The sequence below is a fragment of the Gossypium hirsutum genome, chromosome D03 (genome assembly GCF_007990345.1).
Source record: "Gossypium hirsutum isolate 1008001.06 chromosome D03, Gossypium_hirsutum_v2.1, whole genome shotgun sequence".
NCBI lineage: Eukaryota > Viridiplantae > Streptophyta > Magnoliopsida > Malvales > Malvaceae > Gossypium > Gossypium hirsutum.
The window spans coordinates 47,293,661-47,312,786 of NC_053439.1; the positions used below are offsets into that span (position 1 = coordinate 47,293,661).

Here is a 19,126-nt window from a genome sequence, read left to right on the forward strand (position 1 = left end):
GTCCGAAGTTTTTCCCAACCCAGTAGTTCTCGTCAATCGGCGCAGCTTCTTATAATCTGTCTTTCAGCTATCTAGATCCTCTTCGGCCTTGGTTTTCCCTTTTCTTAGTTTTTCGCCTCGAGTTTCTAAACATCCACATCAAATTTCAAACTCATCTTTTCTTCTTCGATTTGCTCTATCTTCTTTTCTAATTCTGTATTTCTCCTTTCAAAATCTTGCTTTATAATTTCTAATTAAGAAGGGACGACTCGCAAATGTTCCTCTATCGATTGGTTATTTTCCTGACCTGGCTCGGGGATATTGTCATTGACCCTCTTATTCCACCATTCATAATATTCTAGAGTTGGCATTGCTCCAACGATAAATTTTTTTATCCGGTTAATTTGTTTCCAAGCGTTAGACATTCCTCGAATCTTTCTCTTGTAGTTATTATCCTTGTAAGAAAACTCACACTGAGCCAGCCCCTATGTTACCGGTATGAACTGTCTTGATCTATATTGTCTTAACAGAGCAAAAGGGGTATATCCGACAGCTCCCCAAATTCAAAGCAAAGGAACCCAGTCGAAGTCCCCACACTGGTACAAAATATCGTCAGGCACCATCCAAGGAGCTTTCCATTCAACATCTTCATCTTGGAGATTTTGAAGAATCGCCATCCATCTTTCCTCTATAATGTCATCACGTCTCGGTGTCGCTGCTAATTCTTTTAATGGAGAATAATTTTCAGAGAATACTCGATAAGAAACCTTATCCACCTTCCAGAAGTGACTGTGAAACCAAGCCAACAGAAGCTGTGCACAACCAATAAATCTTCCCTCGCTTACTTTCCGACACACGCTCAAATATCTGAATGTCTCAACCAAAATTGCTGGGACAGGTGTGACCCTCCTATCAAGTTGATCGAACAAATCTGTAACTGCTTCGCCTATGTGTCCTAACGCTTTAGGAAAAATAACCAACCCGTAAATACTCAAAGGAAAAATATCGACCTTCTTCTTTGTATCAGGGTGTGCTAAAATCTAATCTCACAAACTTCTCCAAGGGATACATTTGTTTTCCCATTTTTGTTTGATCCGCGCCGTGACCCATTGCTCGCTCATTCTAGTGATTTTCATTAGCTTCTTTGCAAAAGTTAGAACATTGGCTGCTCTAGAATAAAATTTATCCGCTTGAATTCTCGGACAACGAAGTAAAGTCGTATACTCCTCCACAGTAGGCATCATGTCTACTTTCCCAAAGGTGAAGCAGCTATAAGCAGAATTCCAAAATTGGGCCAGAGCTCGGAATAAATGCTCATCCACCTTGATGTCGAGCAAAAACGGCAAATCACCATAATTATAGTAAAATAACTGTTTGAATTTATCATCCCATCGGGCCCATATTTCTTTCAACTCTTGGAGATTATTCTGAGTTACACTGATACAAGTGAAGTTCCACAATTCTGATGTGTACCCCTTCGTCAGACTATCACCTTTCTCGAGTTGCATTTTTCTGACCATATTCAGACAACCGTATTATTTTCCACTTTATCAAGAAATTCGTTTTCCATGATGAGTTTTCTATATAGTAACCGAATGTGAATCAGCGCCCTTTATGATGTAATGCCAAGTAGTCAAAATGCCATGCAGCCAAAACAAAACACCACAAGTTAGTATCATGTACAACAATAAGATTCAATACAGATAAGAAATAACAAAGCACCTATTTGGGTAGTTATTAGGGTTTAACATAGTTCTACCTAGGGAAAGTTCTTAAGGTTAACTATATGTGGTTTGACTTCTAGGGAAAAGGTACCTGAACTAGCAGATTCCTCGATCCTCGCTCGTTATAGGCTCATGCGGACCAAGTTCGGTTCAGGGGAATACATTTCCCTATGGCTGCACAGAGATGAAAATCTTTCGAAGACATAGGTACGGGTGTATCCTGAAAGCGATCCACTATCCTGCACGGAGGTGAAAACCTCACGAAGGACTAGTTTCTCACTCCCACTTAAAGGTATGACAAACAGTCATGCAATGCAATGTGTGGAGATATAAAAATTTAAAATACAAAACATGGTGAAAACTATATCTTAAAAAAAATGAAATGCAATGAGAGGATCGTAGATTTAAACCTTATTATCAACTTTCGACTAAAAGACAAGAAATAATCAACTCGTGGCTTGACTCTCTCATGTTGGGTCCCCAGTGGAGTCGCCAAGCTGTTGACACCATTTTTTTTTTGCTAAAACAGGGTCGACTTGGATTTTGAAAAAGAAAATGAATACGGGAGTCGCCACTAATCTTTTTTAATGAGGTGTGATTGGGTCACCTCTAAAAGTGTTTTTTTTTAACAAATGATTTGGTTTTATTAAAATAACGATTTTGGTCCACGAAATTTAGAAATACGGGTTCGGGAGTTGGTTACGTACGAGGAAGGATTAGCACCCTCGTAACGCCCAAAAGTTGGTACCTAGTTGATTAGTTAATGTCTTAATGTCGAAAATTGAAAACTTTGAAGAATTTTTAAAAATACAATCCTAAAAAAAACTCGAATGACTTGGATTAAGATATAAGAGGATATTTGGCTATTTGGTCCAACGAGAAATCGAAACTCAGCACATTAGGGCACGTTTTCTCGAATTTCCAAACGCAAAACATTGCCTTATTTTGAATTTTTTAAAAGGATATTCGGCTATTTGATTGAACAAGAAAAATCGAAACCCAGCACATTAGAGAATGTTTTCTCGAATTTCCAAACGCAAATGCCTTATTTTAAAATTTTTAAAAGGATATTTGGATATTTGGTCGAACGAGAAAAATCGAAACCCAGCACATTAGGGCACGTTTTCTTGAATTTCCAAACGCAAAACATTACCTTTCTTTGAAATTTTTTTTAAGGATATTAATATGCATAACAAAATGTTAATGAATATAATAATGTGAGTATAGATAATAGCAACAAAGTAAAATAAAAGGACAAATTAATATCATGCAAAACAACAAGTATATAAGCAAGTGAAATTAAAACACATTCTTTAAAATAATGATGAAAACGTAAATAAATAAAGAAAATGAATAAAATTATAAAGAATGTAAGAAGATATATATGTTAGTACACAATAAAGTTTAAATATATATATAAAAGTAAATAATGATAATTTATATATATATTAAAAAAATGTCAAAAGTATGTATATATATATGTATTTACAAAAATAAAAAAAACGTATATAGATATATATAGGTGTGTATATACATTGTAAAATATATTGAAAATATATGTATATATGAATTATAAATATAGGAAATATATATAAGAAAAATATAGATTTTAAAATAGATATAATATGTATATATGTATATGTGTATAAAAAATATGTATGGATATACGTATATATATTTTGAAATTATGAAATAGAAGTGTGTATAAATATGTATATACATATGGATATAGGTGTATGTATGTACGAAAAATGAAATATAAAATATATTTATAACTTTAAAAATGTACGTATATATATTAGCAAAATATATGTGTATATATATTGTAGAAACGTATATATATTTAATGTATATAACAAAATTAAGATTAAAAAGGTAGTAATGAATAAACAATAACAATAATAATTAATAATAATAATAATAGTATTAGATTGATTAATTTCAATGAGAAAACAACCAAAATGACAAAGAAAAGGACTAAATCGAATAAAAGATTGAAATTCGGGGTTGAATCGCAAATAAAACCAAAGGGAAGGGATTACGTTGAACGCGCGAATAATATGGGGGACTGAAGAGGTAATTTTATCTTCTTCCCAAAACGGCGTCATTTCACAAGGGGCTAGATTGAAATCGGAAGTAAACAAAAGGGGTAAATTTAAAAATATAAAAAAAAACTGATTGCGAAAACATTAAAAGATGGAGGCTAAAAGCGTAATTTACCCCTTCTCATAGAAAACACGCGGATCCCCCTAGAGCAGGTCGGGTCGCACGTGGGTTGGCCTTAAACGGTGCCGTTTTGGTGTTTAAAAGGCTATAGTGAAACGGCGTCGTTTCACTCAATTATAAAACCCAAAAAATCTTCCCAAAATTTTCATTTTTTTCATTCAAAAGAAAAAAAAAAAGAAAAAAAACTCTCTCAACACTCTCCCTCACTCCAGAAACCGGCCAAGGGTCCGGTCAACTTCCGGTCACCGGCCATCGTGTTGACCACCAGTCGCCGGCGACGGCGCCGCCGTATGCAGTGGCCGAAAAAGGCAAAAATCTCCGATTTAATCCTTTCAAACCCCCTAAACCCAAATCTGAGTTCAACAACCCCGACACATTAACAAAAATGCCCCAAAAGCTCAAGAAACCCTTTGGTTTTCGACCACCTATCATCGGAGGTGATTTCCTCGGCCTGCTACGGCGTTGAAGATTCGAATACAGGTAAGTTATTTCTTTTTTATTTTATCAGTATGTAACAACACGTAAATAAATGAAAAAAAGGATTAGAAATAAAGAAAAAACTAAAAGATCAACCTTTGGACTGAAATTCCTTTTTGTATTCCATCTTTTTTTTCTACATGGTTAATGCGGCCTTTTATAGCCGATTTACATGTTGTTTGTGTCTATTTCTATTATTTTTTCTGCCTCTATTCTTGTTGCTTTTGTTTCTGTCTTCCTTGCAGGCGAGGTCAACAGACGTTGAAGGGATAACCCTTGCCATTTTGGGGCAAGGTGGCCAGGGGAGAGGGTCAAACCTCGGGACAAGGTACCTCGGGTGGTACGAGAGGGGGCAGCGGCGCACATGGCTTGGGGTGCTAGGGTTTTCTGAAATGTTTTAGTTTTGGGGCCATTAGGGTTTTGGGAATTTGGGCCATATTGGGTTATTAAGCTGTATTTTATTTTATCTTGTTTTGGATGTATTTTAGGTCTTAGGCCCGGGCAAAAATGAGTCATTACATGTACTCGAAAATATATCCTTTTTTTTATTTAATTTTTTCCCTGGTCTAAGCAAGGAACTTACCCACTCTTCGGTGCTGATAGTGAAACATGCAACAGACATGACATCAAAAACAGCCCCTGCGTGGCACAAAAATCTGATGTAAATATATAGTTATTTACATGGTTCGTGAAACAACCCAGTTTTTAACCCTGATCGGCATAGTAGTTTCGGGACCACAAATCCGAGTTCTAAAAATATTTTAATATTATTTTCTGTAATTTTATGTGTGAATTTACTTGTGTGAAAATTTCATGATTTAATTTCGTCGTTTGAGTGTCTGACTAAATAAAAGGATTAAATCGCGTAAAATAAAAATTTTGTGGTTATTTTTAGAAGGGCTGAATAGTGGATGTTCTTTTAATATGGAGGTTTTATGTGACAATTAGTCCATTTAAATGCTAGTGGATGGCATTAGGTGATAGTATATAGTTTTTATATTATTAATATTAATTATAAAGGTTATAAAAATGTATATTATATTATTATGTTAAAAAAATATTTAAGCCATTATCATTTCATTTTTCTTCATCTTTATGATCGAAACTAAACAAAAGAAAAAGAAAGAAGAACCTAGCCACATTCGGCCATTTTGAATTTTGATTAAGGTTAGTTCTTTGTTCGGTTTTGATAATTTTTACGTTTTTGATATCGTTGTTTTGTGTTATTCAAAACCCATGTTTTAATTTTGTGAATTGATGATGATTTTGAAATATGCCATTATGTTTGAGTTTTATGATGTTAGTTGATGAAATATGAAATATATGTGTTAGATTAACATGTTTTGTCTTGGGATTTTTGATGAATTTGAGTATTTAGGGCTAAATTGTGAAAATAAATTTTTGAGGGACTAAAATATGAAATAAATGAAATGCATGGACTTGTATGAGTATAATGAAGATTCGGCCTAACCATAGTATAGTCAAAATTTGAATGTTTTGTGTTTTGTGTAATTTGGACTAAATTGTGAAAAATGTAAAATGTTAGGGGCAAATTTGTAATTTTCCCATTTATATGTTTTTGGATTAAATTGAAGTTAATAATATTTAAACTAGCTCATTTTGAATATGTTTAGATCAAGAACCAAAGAAATCGGAGCTAGATCGGGGGAAAACCAAAATCATCGACTAATTATCCGATTTCAATTTTTCACTATCCGAGGTAAGTCTAATAGCAATTTAAATGTTATTAAATTGGAATTTATATAAATATATCTATCATACATTTAGTAAGCTGGAACTAAAAGTATATAAATTGAATAAAACTTGATGATTTTTCTATGTGATAGCCGAACATAGAAATTGATTTTGGGAGGTTGATATTAATGGTATAAATTACATGTATATTAGCTAAAGTATGCTTTAAGTTCAATGATATGAAACTAATAGTAGAATTTACATGGATATGTAGTTCAAATGTAAGATTTAATTTCTTGAGTTGAATTTAAAGTTATGAATTATATATATAAAGTATGAATGTATGATACAAGTTCTTTGAGCTGAACTTAATATTATGAATTATATATATATATATGCACATATGGTTCGAATATATATATTTAAAGTTCTTGAGCTGAATTTAGTGTATGAATTTTATATACATATGTGGTTTAAATATAGGTTACAAAGTTCTTGAGCTGAATTTAATGTATGAATTTTACATACATATGTGGTTCGAATATAGGTTACAAATTCTTTGAACTGAATTTTAATGTTGTAAATTATACATATGTGGTTCGAATGTTTGTTTGCTATGAAGAATTGAATTCTTACGGAGATACGGTTATTGAGTAAGACTTATGTAAATAAAAAGAATTATACGAAAGATTATCTTTGTATCTGAGATTATCAGGCTATAAGCCTAGCAGGCTAAGTGCCGGTGAACTGAATCGGGTTATAAGCCTAGCAGGCTAAGTGCCGGTGAACTGAATCAGGTTATAAGCCTAGCAGGCTAAGTGCCAGTGAATTTATTTAAATTAAGTGATTATATGCATTGGGTATATATATATATGATTTTGGTTATATGTAATGGATAAATATATGAACATTTGTTTCAATGTATTTGATGAGCATATAAACGTTCGGATCTTTGTGATTAGTGAGTATGTACATATATTGGTTGTCATAAAATTGTTGGATATATATATATGTATGCATTCGGCATATGTGGCTTATAAGTATATATGTGCATTCGGTACTTGTAGTTAATAAGTATAAATATATGCTTTTGGCATAAGTATTTGAAAAATCATATATCTAAATGCATTCGATGAAGTGCAAACGATAAGTACACTAGCAATCAGTATATGCAGTTAATGATTATGTTTGTAACTTGATTATATGCATATAATGTATATACATATGTTCGTTTATATGTATTAGTTAAATATACATTCTTTTAGAAAAAAACTAAATGACTTAAGATAGCAATGTTTGAATAGTAATTATATTTGATATTTGTGATCTCAATAAATTTACTTAAGGAATTATATGATTCTTTTATATGTATTTTAGATATGCTATATACTTACTAAGCTATAAAAGCTTACTTTGTTTGTTTTCGTCCATTTGTTTTATAGATAAAAATCAAGCTGCAGGCTCGGGGATCGTCAGCAAAGATCATCACTCTATCTACTGTCTCGATATTGAAATGTTTTAATTTTAACTTATGGCATGTATAGGCTAGATAATGTTTTGGAAGTCGTACTTTGATGTACTGTATATATAATTAATAGCCATACGAAAATAGCTTATTTTCTTATGGTTTAACTGGATTGAAATGTTATGTTTTGTTTTAAAAGGTTAAAGTAGAATTTATAATTATACTTACTTAAAATTTGACTAAGCTTAATATATTTATATATATAATGTTTATATTTTGACTTGGAAATAGTTGATTTAAACCTATATTCAAACGATTTGCATATAAATGTTAAATTCTTGAATTCTACTGAACGTCTGTATTGAGTTGTGTTTTGTCCGGTAATGCCTTGTAACCCTAATTTATCGACGGATATGGGTTAGGGGTGTTACAGTTCAATTAAATTAAATCAAATCAATTTCAAGTTTGGGTTTTGGTCATTTTAGATTTACGTTTTTCAAGTCAGGTCATGTCGAGTTCGTGGCATTTTAGATTACTTATTCAAGTCATTTTGAATTATTAACATTGCACATTCCAAATAAGATTTAGTTCACATTTCAAATATGATTTGCTTGATGGGAAAATTGCAAACATGATTGATGGAAAACTTTCTTATATTTTTTCAAAAAAGAGATTCGAGTTCTAAAATTAAATAATTAAAAATGTTGAAACGGCCTCAACAGAAATCTCGAAGCTTTCTTATATTTTTTTTTAAAAAAAGAGATTCAAGTTTTAAAACCAAATAAATTGAAAATGTTGAAACAACCTCGACAGAAATCTCGAAGCTCAACTCATTTTTTAGAAAATGAATTTGACTTGTAAGATTAGATAATTAAGAAGGCTGAAATAACCTTGACAAAAATCTCGAACCTATTTATTTGAGTTAAAATATATGTTGAATACATGTAAAAAAATTTGAATTATTTATTCAATTGATATTTGTTTATAATCCTTTCATTTTTAAATATAAATAAAAATTTTATTTTCTTTTAATTACTTTCTTTCCTCATGTATTCATTTGTATTTTCTAACCAATCATTTTTTTATTTTCTTTTATTTCAGCATTTAAAAAAAAAGGATTAATAAAAGAAGTTTTTTTCCCATTTTATTGGTTTATTAAAAGTTCTATAAATTTCTCTCCTCATACACAATGCATTTGCATAACATTAGCTCTATACTGAAGTGCAAGTAAAAATGCTAAGCCTTCATAAGTAACCCTCCATTCAAATATAAAGCCTTCATAAGTAACCCTCCATTCAAATATAAAGAAGTGTATCCCTTGACTTGAATTTTTGAGCTTGTAATGGGTGTGTTGAAACATCAATACACCCCGTGGCATAGTTAAAAGAATATTTTAATGATCCCAATCCATGGATTTATGTGCGAGGAAAGAAACCGGATTGAAAAAAAGGTACAAAAGTACTCCTTAATTGGTCTGAACAAAAAACATTGATGGCAAAAAACGATCTGAACAACGATCCTTCCTTATTACCTTTACATCTGTTAGAGGCAGGTTGTTGAAGGGGAGAAAATGTTAATTGATATTGAAGAGGGTTTCTTATTGCCTTTACATTTGTTAGAGGCTGGTTTTCATCTTCATCCTTTCTTTTGCACAGTTCTTCAAGAGTATGGAATCACACTGAGACAGCTCGTTGGCTTCTCTTAGTGGATATTTGCTGTTTATTTTCATGATTGTTGTCTACGGGATGAGCCTCCCCTATTATGTGTTTTTGCAGGTGTTTGACGACATCCCAAAGGAGCTCGTAGCTGTTCTTGGGGTTTATAAACAACAAATTTTTTTATTATGATAGCTTAATATAGTTAATTTGTGTTTACTCATCAAAAAAAAATTCCAATAGGGGAAATTCAATGGGAATGTTGTATTTTTGCTCTCAGGAGGGATGTGCATCGATTATTAGCAACCGATCGTCAAACCTGAGGATTAACCATTGTAAGCATATAAGGGTAAAAAAGAAATCTGCGGGATAATTTTGATTTCCCCATAAAATGGTCTCTTCCAAGTATTGATATTTGTGTACAACATCAACCTTTTGACCGTAGTCTTGCAGTTGCTCAATACGAAAGGCTGTGTAGGGGTCGCGTCTTGACGGTGGATAGCAGGCAATCGATGTTAGAAACGGGGCGAACCCAGATAATGTGTTACCCTCGAAGCTCACATGGCCCCATGGTGCTATTAATGATTTGGGGTTGATTCTGTTAGGAGAAAAGGAGTCTCCTTTTTCTTTTCTTTTTTTGTATTCTTATTATAAGTTGCGACCTCGCAAATGGTCTTCTCTATCTATCAGTGATCAGGAAGTTCCTGTGAGCTCTAACGTGATTACAAATGATCTTCCCTATCCATCGAGGAATACGTTCTTTCCACTTCCTCATTACTTCATTGGGAGAAAAAGGGTAACTTTCCACATTAAGCTGATCACGCCAAACAATAAAGGTCTTCACTTCGCCATCAGAGGACTTAAATTTTGACGAACCACCATGAGCAATACGTTACACACTGCGAACTGAACCGAAGATGGACCTAGCAACTAGTTGCCCCTGCAAGGAACTTTGCACAGGGACAGAGGGAACAAGAAGGCGCCCGATTTCTTTTCGTCCTAGTGTCGCATTATCCTTCCCTTTTAGCAGCAAGCTTCCCTTAGTCTCATTTCATCATCAATCTTCTATACTCAGACTTTTCAACCAACTTCTGCTTCTTTTTAGCGGCATCACTATCCTCGCGTGGAGTAGCAGAATCATTTCTTCCTCGCAGATCTTGCATAAGAGAGTCGATGTCCATGATGTGCCCAAGTTCGTCACTAAACTCTTCCGATGAGCTGGTAGAAGCAGTGCCTATATCAGTAACAAGGTTACTATCAGCATCATTAGTAATCACATTAGAGCTCGCAGAGCGAGGTCGCAACTTACAATAAGAATACAAAAAAAAAAATTATACTCCCTACTTTTCTCCTAATAGAATCAACCCCAAATCATCAGTAGCACCAAGAGGTCATGCGAGCTCCGAGGGTAACACATTATCTGGGTTCGCCCTGTTTCTAATATCGATTGCCCAATATCAATTAGGGATCTGTCCCAAAAGACTATCAAAAAACATTCCTTACAGTTAACAAATTTTCCATATTCACCTAACTACCTCCCTAGTATGTCACATCAATCTTATAAATAAGGAAAGACCGCTCCCAGAGGGAGGCAAAAAACAAACTTCAAGAAAGCAAGTGATATCTCATATCAACTCATTTGAGCATGACCATTCATTCAATCACTTACATCCCACTACACAGATTGTAGTATACTTAACATCAATCTTTGTAGTACAACCATTTTGTGTCAAAACATACGACTTATGATGTTGAGATAATAAAGATACCAAGTGTAAGGATCATACATAGCATTACCAATCTGAGAAATGCAATGACTATTACATAATAATCCAAAATGCATTCTCATGGTGGGTTAATTCGATATATTATTCTCTAACATATATTTATGCATTGATTTGATATAACATATTTATAACAATGCTTGTCATTAATCAAACACATTAATCTCAATTGATTATTGTTGTCAGTCTGCAATAATACTTACAAAGGACACCCAAGAATGAGAATGATCATATCATTCTTAAGACTTTATTGTTATACAATTTATTTTAATTCAAGTATCGAAAACAATAATGACTATATATTTATTAATAAATTAGATGAACAAGTATATTATTACAATCATCGTATAATTGGTCTGGTCCTGGTCTTTGGGCGTACTCCACAGGATGAAGATAGATGATCCTTATTATCCATAATAGGCAACAATAAGAACAATTTGAATACCTGTTTAAACGTTAAACCACATATAGTGAATCGCATAATCCTATCCACATAGAGCCTTATCGAACCTCTATCTGTTAATTATCATTGAACTAAGTAAACAGAAGGAACATTTCTTACCTTTTGCTGTTTAATTCTTTTATTTTTTCTTTTTTTTCTTTTTGCATGCACCTGTTTTCTCAGACCTTAGTGAATACGCATCATAAAATTACTTATTTATATTGGAGAGGAGGTGTTAAAGTAAGACAAAGTTGAAACCTGATGTCAGAGAGTGATTTGAGAAAGTTCAGAAGGAAAAGGAAGACGACTTAAATGAATGATGCATGTCAAATTTACCAGAATATTGTAGTCTTGATGTTGGACAAAATGATAGTAAATGATCCATAAAAAACTTAAATGGTGACAAATCCACCAACCTAATTTAATTTTTTTTAGCAAATTAGCCCAAATTTCAATCAAGTTTCAAAAGTCCAAAATTCAATTTCACAAAGTCAAATATTCTAGTCTAAATCAACAATAATTCAGAGTTTAAAATCAAAAAATGATTGAACTTGTAGGCAAATGTTCTAATTTAGAGCTAGACAAAATCCATCGCCTACAAAATATACAGATAACAGATTAGTCAATCTATGTGAGCCCCAACATGATACCTCAAGGATAATGCTTCAGTTTCTGAATTGTTTTATGTGATCAAAATGGCAGCCATGAACATTGACCAAGCTCATTCCTTTAGTTGGATCGATGTGCCCCAAGTATGTATATTCAACGGTCCATATATTTATATTCGCAACTCATTTACGTTCATTACACATTGCGGTGCTAATCTTAGTTGTTAATGGACAAAAGGTTGAGCTACTAATTAAGGGGAGGGAGAAAGAAAAACCAAGCAAGTAGACCATAGTATGTTAAAAGATTAGGGCAACAGATCAGCAATAATCATGTTACTTCCTACTATGAAATTTGATGAACATTTGAAATTATCAAAAAGGGAGAACCCTATCACCATATCTAACAACAACAAGCCATATCCAACAAGGCTATTGCAGGTTTGATCTTAAAAGGCTATTATGGCTATTGAAAATAACCGGCAATATCGTAGCTATAGCAAGCAACTCACCTTCACCCATTTCTCTCTCATAAAACCGAAAAAAATGACATAAGGGCAATAGTAATCTAAGTTTCTGCCTTATTAATTATAAAATCCTTGATTCTTCTTCTTTGATAACTATTCTATCTCATGGTAATTAACTGTAATAATTTTCTCTATGCTACCTTAACTTGGAAATATTTTCTGGGTTGGCCGTTAGAATTGCCAGTTCAACTTTTTCCCAATCAATGGCCAAAATTAGAGATAATATCTAACCACAATATACAGGTCGCATACCTGAAATGCACCAAATATGTCACAGACTAATGATGACCTTCTAAAGGCATGTACTGCAAAACCAAATATTGAAACTTTGCACCCGTGTTTGAGAAGCGAGGACTGTCCCCAACGAAAACTGCAGCTAAGCATGAAGATACAGAACAACTTGGGAAGGCACCAAGAGCAAGACAGGCAGTAACACTTCCATCATTTCAATGTTAAGAACTCCTTGACATTTTGCAGGATTCCTTTATTGTGCGGATTTTTAAAACTTGTCTCTTGATAATTCTCTCCTAGATGCAATGAATTGAACAAAAATTACACGGAATAGAAAATTGCAAAATATGGATATCCAGAGACAAGAATTGTTCTATAAAAATGTATCACCTGATAAAGATGAGGCATTAAGTTGGAACTCAGGATACTTCTTCCAGTTTACCTGAAGAAAATTAAAAGAACAGCAACATTTTGCATTTTTTCTCTCATTACGTATAATGGAGATTAATTAAACCATATCTAATAGTGTGTACTTGAAAATATATCCATTTTTTTATATTTTATCCCTGATCTAGCAGGAAACTTACCCACTCTTCAGTTCTGATATTGAAACATATGCAGTAGACATGCCATATCAAAAATGGTCCCTGCATGGACAAAAAAATCTGATGTAACATAGGCCCTTTTTTATAATTTTTAATATAGACCTTTCAATTAGGTGAATTGGGATTTGGGATGGTTTTGGATTGAGTCAATTTAAGTTGGGTCAACTTGGAATTTAAAATTTTAAGTCATTTTGGGTTCAAATAGTTTCATGCTCATTTTGGATTCAAGTCAACATCAAGTTCAGATTGTTTCAAATTCCAGCCATTTGTAATTACTATTAGATTTTCCAAGTCAAATCATCTTGGGTTCAATTCATTTTGGGTTTGGACAGTTTCACAATTGGGTCATTTTGAGTTTAGGTCATTTCTTGTTCGGATCATATTTTTCGGGATCAAGTTAGACATGTTCAGCTTGTTGACTTTCAATAGTCAAATCGGGTTGGGCCGAGTTCGAAATCAATTAATCAGATAGGATTTTCGAGTTCAAATCAAGATTGATAGGTCTAGATGTTATATGTTTAACAGGGAAATAAATACCAATGCATACACCAAAAGGATCCGGAAACAAGCACAATTGTCAAAGTCAAACAATACAAACCTGCCATAGCACTTGAAGAACACAAAATAGCAATGTGCTTCTAGCCATTACTAAAATGGAACCGCTCTATACCGAAAACATCCAGGAAAAAGGGGAAAAACATCAATACATAAGTGACGATAACTGATGGGAATATATTAGATAAACCATTAAAGCAATGTCTTACCTCCACTCTATTTTCTTCCAAAACTCGAAATTTTGAAGCAACTGCAAATAAATATGCAATTAAGTATATAAACAACTTTAGTAAAGTAGACAAAAGAAATTCCAATATATCAGAAAGCATTGCAGCAGAAGTTAAGAATCCAAATGAATCACTGTGTTCCGTAAATCATAATTAAAGGTAGTGGATTAAATAGTTCAGGTAACGTCAAGCTTAAACTTACACTGGGATGAGCAAAGAATGTAAGAAATTTCAGCAGTAATAAATCCAACCAGAAGAACCATAAAGAGGACATAATTCTTCTGACCTGCATGATGATAGAAAAACATCATCAACCACTAAGGAGGATAATATTTAGCTAAGAACAATCATACAACCAAATGATAATTTACAAAAGAGAGCAGATTAAGATGGCATTCACAAATCAAAAGAAAAATGTTAAGGAATTGATTTCCAATACCAATACAGTTTCCAAAAGCAGGGCAGTGGTGGTCAAAGCCCTGTACATATGTCTGGCAGCTCTTACAGTATCTTGCTCTCATTTGCAAAAGAGAACTCTGAAAGATAAAAAAACGATTAAATCAATACAATTGAAAGGAAACAAATTAGAAACAAAATTTTGAACATACTTGATGCGAAACTTTCATATTTTATAAATCACTGGTATTGCACATTTCAAACAAGATTTACTTCAGATTTCACCTGGTATGAATACATTTTGAAACTTATAAGAAATTAGAGACTCCTAACCAGTTACTTCAAGCTTTTTGCAGCAAAGTGCATGTTACTACTTTTATATCTATTTCTAGACTTGCATCAAATGAACAACAAAAAATGAAACCAGACAACCTCATTGTGAATTTGCACACCAAGAACAGAATTTTCATTGAGTTCGTCCAACGAAAAGGACTCACAAACCACAAAACCAGGATCCTTCAGCATAATCCTGCCAATGAAAACAATATCATTAGCATGTTTTGACAATGACCAACAAAGTTTGTAGAACAAGCTATATACATGACTAACCAAATTATAGATGTTGCAAAAGACTGAAGAGAAAAGAAAAACAACCTAAAAAGACCAATGATGAGCATGATCATCTCTACATTGAGCACGACGTCCATAACAGGTGAAATCGCTGCAAAAATAAAGCAAATAATAGGCTGTTAAATAATAGGCTGTTATGAAACAAGTTAATTGCTAAACTACTCAAAAGAAGTAGTTTCTTGCATCAAAAGAAGTTAATTTCCCATTCTCATTCTGACAATCAGATTACTGGAAAATATCCAAAAAATTATTAACTACCAAAAGAACACCATATATTAGTGAGGTAAACTTCATCCAAACTTTCAAATAAAGAAAACAGATGCTAACCAATTGGGATTTATAATTAGGGTTGTTCAAACTTTAAAAGTTAAATATTAAATTTTAGATATATTAAAAGCGAAATGAAAACAAATAAAGCATAAAAAAACTGACTAGATGAACCAAATAAGGCATGACAGATATATGAAACTGTTGAGGGAAGGCTGCCTTCCGGAGAAGTCTACAAAGTGTTGTACATCCAGAGCCAACAGACCCCTCAGCAGGTCGGTATTCTTCCCGGGTTGAGCCAAGGTTTGTCACCCGGCCTCGGCTCGAGTGCCCCTTGGGACGCGGGTTCCCAGAGTAGTAGCGCCATGCCGGGTCGGACGCGCACAACAAGTGGTCGTAGGTGGCAACCTCCCGGCGAAAACACTCTCGCTCTGTGAACCGTGTCTGAGGCAACCTCTTCAAGCACTTGGTCTCTCTGCAGAATCAGGAGACAAAACTCCATCTTGACTCGAGACAATGCCAACCCGTTGAGGTATGGTCGGCTCCAAAGGAACTCCAAAAGGAGTAGGCCGAAACTTTTTTTTTTTAAAAGGCAAAAAAGGTACCTTGTCGAACAATAGCAATATAAACACCCCAGATAAAAAATATACTGCAGAAAACAAAAGCTGGAGCAGATGCATTGAATCCAAGAAGCCGTTTACACCACCCTCCAAATCCCAGAACTACAACCAAAACTAAAGCTGCAAAAAAAGTTACCGTGTTATCGAACTTCAGATAATCGAGAATTTTGAATACTTTCATCCATGTTTGAGAGAGAGAGAGAGAGAATAGACCTGAGAGTGTGAGTTGAATGAGGATCGGAGAAGCTGAGAAGAAGAGAGGAACCAAAAACAAAGCCAACTGAGTAAGCAAAACGGAGATAAAGGAAACTGTACAGCGACCAATCGATTTCGACCAAGCTAACATCTTGCTTTGATCAGGTAATTGCAGCAGCTCTTGAAACACGAATTGAAGTCCAAAATCTCCCCAAATTCAGTTCTGATTTTCAAAAAGAAAAAGGAAAAAAAAAACCATTTATGGTGTTCTTCGTTTCTTCTTCCCCGAGACTATAATCGAAACTAGGAGCCCATTTCAATAAGGACTGATTAGCCCACTAACTAAAAAAGGGAAGATCTATGAACTGATTTAAACATTGGGTTTAGGGTTAGAAGGCTGCGCCATTCAACCCAAAACATCAAAGCCATCTATTGGTGACTGGGTCGCTGTTAGAACCTTGTTAAAGCTACACAAGGTCCTTAGCAGTAAAATAATTTATTTGCAAAAATAAGCGTTTTAATGCTTGTTGGGAGAGGAGTGTCTTCACCCATCAGAGGTGTTCTCCAAGACTGTGCTTTCTGAGCAAAGTGTTTGAGATGCAAAGGAGTTCAATGAGGTGTCCGCTAGGTATAACAAATAGTAAAATCCAATTACAAGCCATATCATTACCAACTTTATTTTCTAGGGTTGTTCAATGAACAGTGCCAATCCAAAATTGGATCAAGCGACTATACTCTTACATTCAGGGACGAAATGCAGGCATGGGTCTTCGGCCTCCTTGATTGAAATGATCATTTTTCAAGTTTAATCCTTTTTAAAAAATGATTATTTAATTTAAACTATTTTACAATAAAATAATTTAATTTATCACGTTGTGAATTTTTTGAAATAGTTTCTTTAGTTCTTTATATTATTCATATTAATCATACCTAAAAATCAAGGAAAAACATCCTCTATTTTCCTTCAATTATGGACAAAATTGGTGGATATGCACAAGTTCACGTGTACTACTGCTTTTTGCTCAATCAGCCAACAAACATCCTCCACCCAGGTGACATAATCATCTCTTACTGACAAAATTTGTTATTACAAGCATTATCCTTGGAGTCGAATAGATGGAATTAAGAATCCATCCATATATTAATTTAAATAAATAAATTGAATGGCAAATTATTTAAATTTAATAATAAGTCAAAATTTGAGAAAAAAAATCAATGTTTAAATCGGTTTATAATTTTTTAAAAAAATCAATGTTTAAATCGGTTTACAATTTTTTAGGCTTAATATATAGATTGACCATTGAATTTGATAATTTTTTTTATCTTGATCGTTAAATTTATGATTGAATCATTTTAAGTTGGCATTTGTTAAATAAATTAGTCCTATGGTTAACATCGTCGGTTTTTTATAATTAAATGATATAACCAAACATGAGGTGACACATGAACATAACCTAGGAACAACACATGTCTTCGTCTTTAATTATTTTAAGAAATTAAAATTTTAAATATATATATAAATTTTAAAAAATTTTGAATATATAAATGATTCAAGAAATGAAAATTAAAATAGTTAAATTTTCAAAAAAAGAAAAATCAAAAATATTTTGAAATTTTCAAGAAAATAAAAACATAAAAATATAATTAAAATTTTAGAAAATATAATAAATTGAAAAATGTTTAAATGTCAAAATATTTCAAAAAAATGAAAAAAAAATATAAAAATTCAAAAAATTGACGAGCATTCATCAATGTTGACCAAGTGTTGATTGGACATTGACTAACGTTGATCAATATTGATGGGCATTGATATTTTTTTTAATTTTTTTGTAATATTTTTGAAATTTTAACTATTTTTATTTCTACTTTTGTTTTTAATTATATATTAATTTTTTGAATTTTATAATTTTTATATTTGTTTAACGCTTTTTTAACTTATACATATTTTATTGAATTTAAGTTTCTTTTTTACATTCCCTTAAAAAAAGTTTTTTTTTAGAATAATTAAATAGGAAGACATGTGTGGTTTTATTGTTTATCCACATGTCACATCTTAATTTGACCACGTAAGTCAATTGTTAAAGAAAATTAACTGTGTTAATTATAGGTATCAATTTGTGTAATGGATGCCTACTTTGGAAACCAATCTGATTTTAAAAAATCTAGAGGTCAAATTTAAAAAAATTGTTAGCTCAAAGACGACTAATCTTTATATTAAATCAAAAAATTTTATTTTTATAAAATTTTAATTATTACATATAACTATTATTGGAGTTGCAATTAAATTTTGGTTAAATTAGGGTTATGTGTCTTTTTTTTAATTGGCCTTTTAGGCCATTTTTTGATAGAGTGTGAAAACGCGTCGCGCTTTCCTCCAACGGTCATTTTTCCCAACAGCTTTTTAAACACTGGCAACGGTAAAATTATTTAAAAGGGTCAAAGGTAATTTTTTTCCTATAAATACCAGGTCATTTTTCATTTTTTTCACTCAAATCCAACTCTCTTTATTCTCTCTAAACTCCAAATTCTCTCAAATCTCTCAAATTTCTCAATTTTTGTTCAAAAATTTCCTATACACTCTGTTTAAAAATACTATATTTTTATTTAATTACTTCGTATATTCATATCAATTAAACTTTCACGAATGGCAAGCTCTCTAATTCATTTCGACGACAAGCACATTTCTCCGCTCGAGCTATAATGGTAAGACGAAATTTTAAATTTCATTATTTTCAATTAAGTTAAATTTAAAGTTTTTTTATTTTTCAAATATTTTAAATTATTTTATTTTGTCGATATAAATAAGCGAATGATCGTGTTT

At 32.6% G+C, this 19,126-nt stretch overlaps 2 protein-coding genes across 6 annotated transcripts; both read right to left on the reverse strand.

The window, feature by feature from the left end:
• Positions 1 to 542: 542 nt before the first annotated feature.
• On the reverse strand, positions 543 to 1,487 carry LOC107949943 (uncharacterized). The gene is made up of 2 exons (XM_016884699.1): positions 1,049 to 1,487; positions 543 to 940 (listed from the first exon to the last, which is right to left on the reverse strand). Exons 1-2 carry the CDS (start codon positions 1,485 to 1,487, stop codon positions 543 to 545), a joined length of 837 nt encoding a protein of 278 aa, XP_016740188.1.
• Positions 1,488 to 9,571: 8,084 nt separating this feature from the next.
• Positions 9,572 to 17,085, reverse strand: LOC107950172 (palmitoyltransferase ZDHHC12). 5 transcript variants are annotated; one of them, XR_005911465.1, is made up of 13 exons: positions 16,324 to 17,085; positions 16,096 to 16,230; positions 15,248 to 15,314; positions 15,026 to 15,122; positions 14,637 to 14,733; positions 14,400 to 14,483; positions 14,180 to 14,220; positions 14,014 to 14,079; positions 13,398 to 13,457; positions 13,201 to 13,252; positions 12,832 to 13,106; positions 10,566 to 10,658; positions 9,572 to 10,455 (listed from the first exon to the last, which is right to left on the reverse strand). XR_005911465.1 is itself a non-coding variant. In XM_041090303.1 (11 exons), exons 1-11 carry the CDS (start codon positions 16,454 to 16,456, stop codon positions 13,021 to 13,023), a joined length of 918 nt encoding a protein of 305 aa, XP_040946237.1. In that variant the 5' UTR covers positions 16,457 to 17,085; the 3' UTR covers positions 11,152 to 13,020. The 5 variants fall into 5 exon arrangements, 1 of the variants encoding a protein (XP_040946237.1); XR_005911466.1 differs by having other exon boundaries at positions 10,566 to 10,690; XR_005911463.1 differs by lacking the exon at positions 10,566 to 10,658.
• Between the last annotated feature and the right edge of the window lie 2,041 nt (positions 17,086 to 19,126).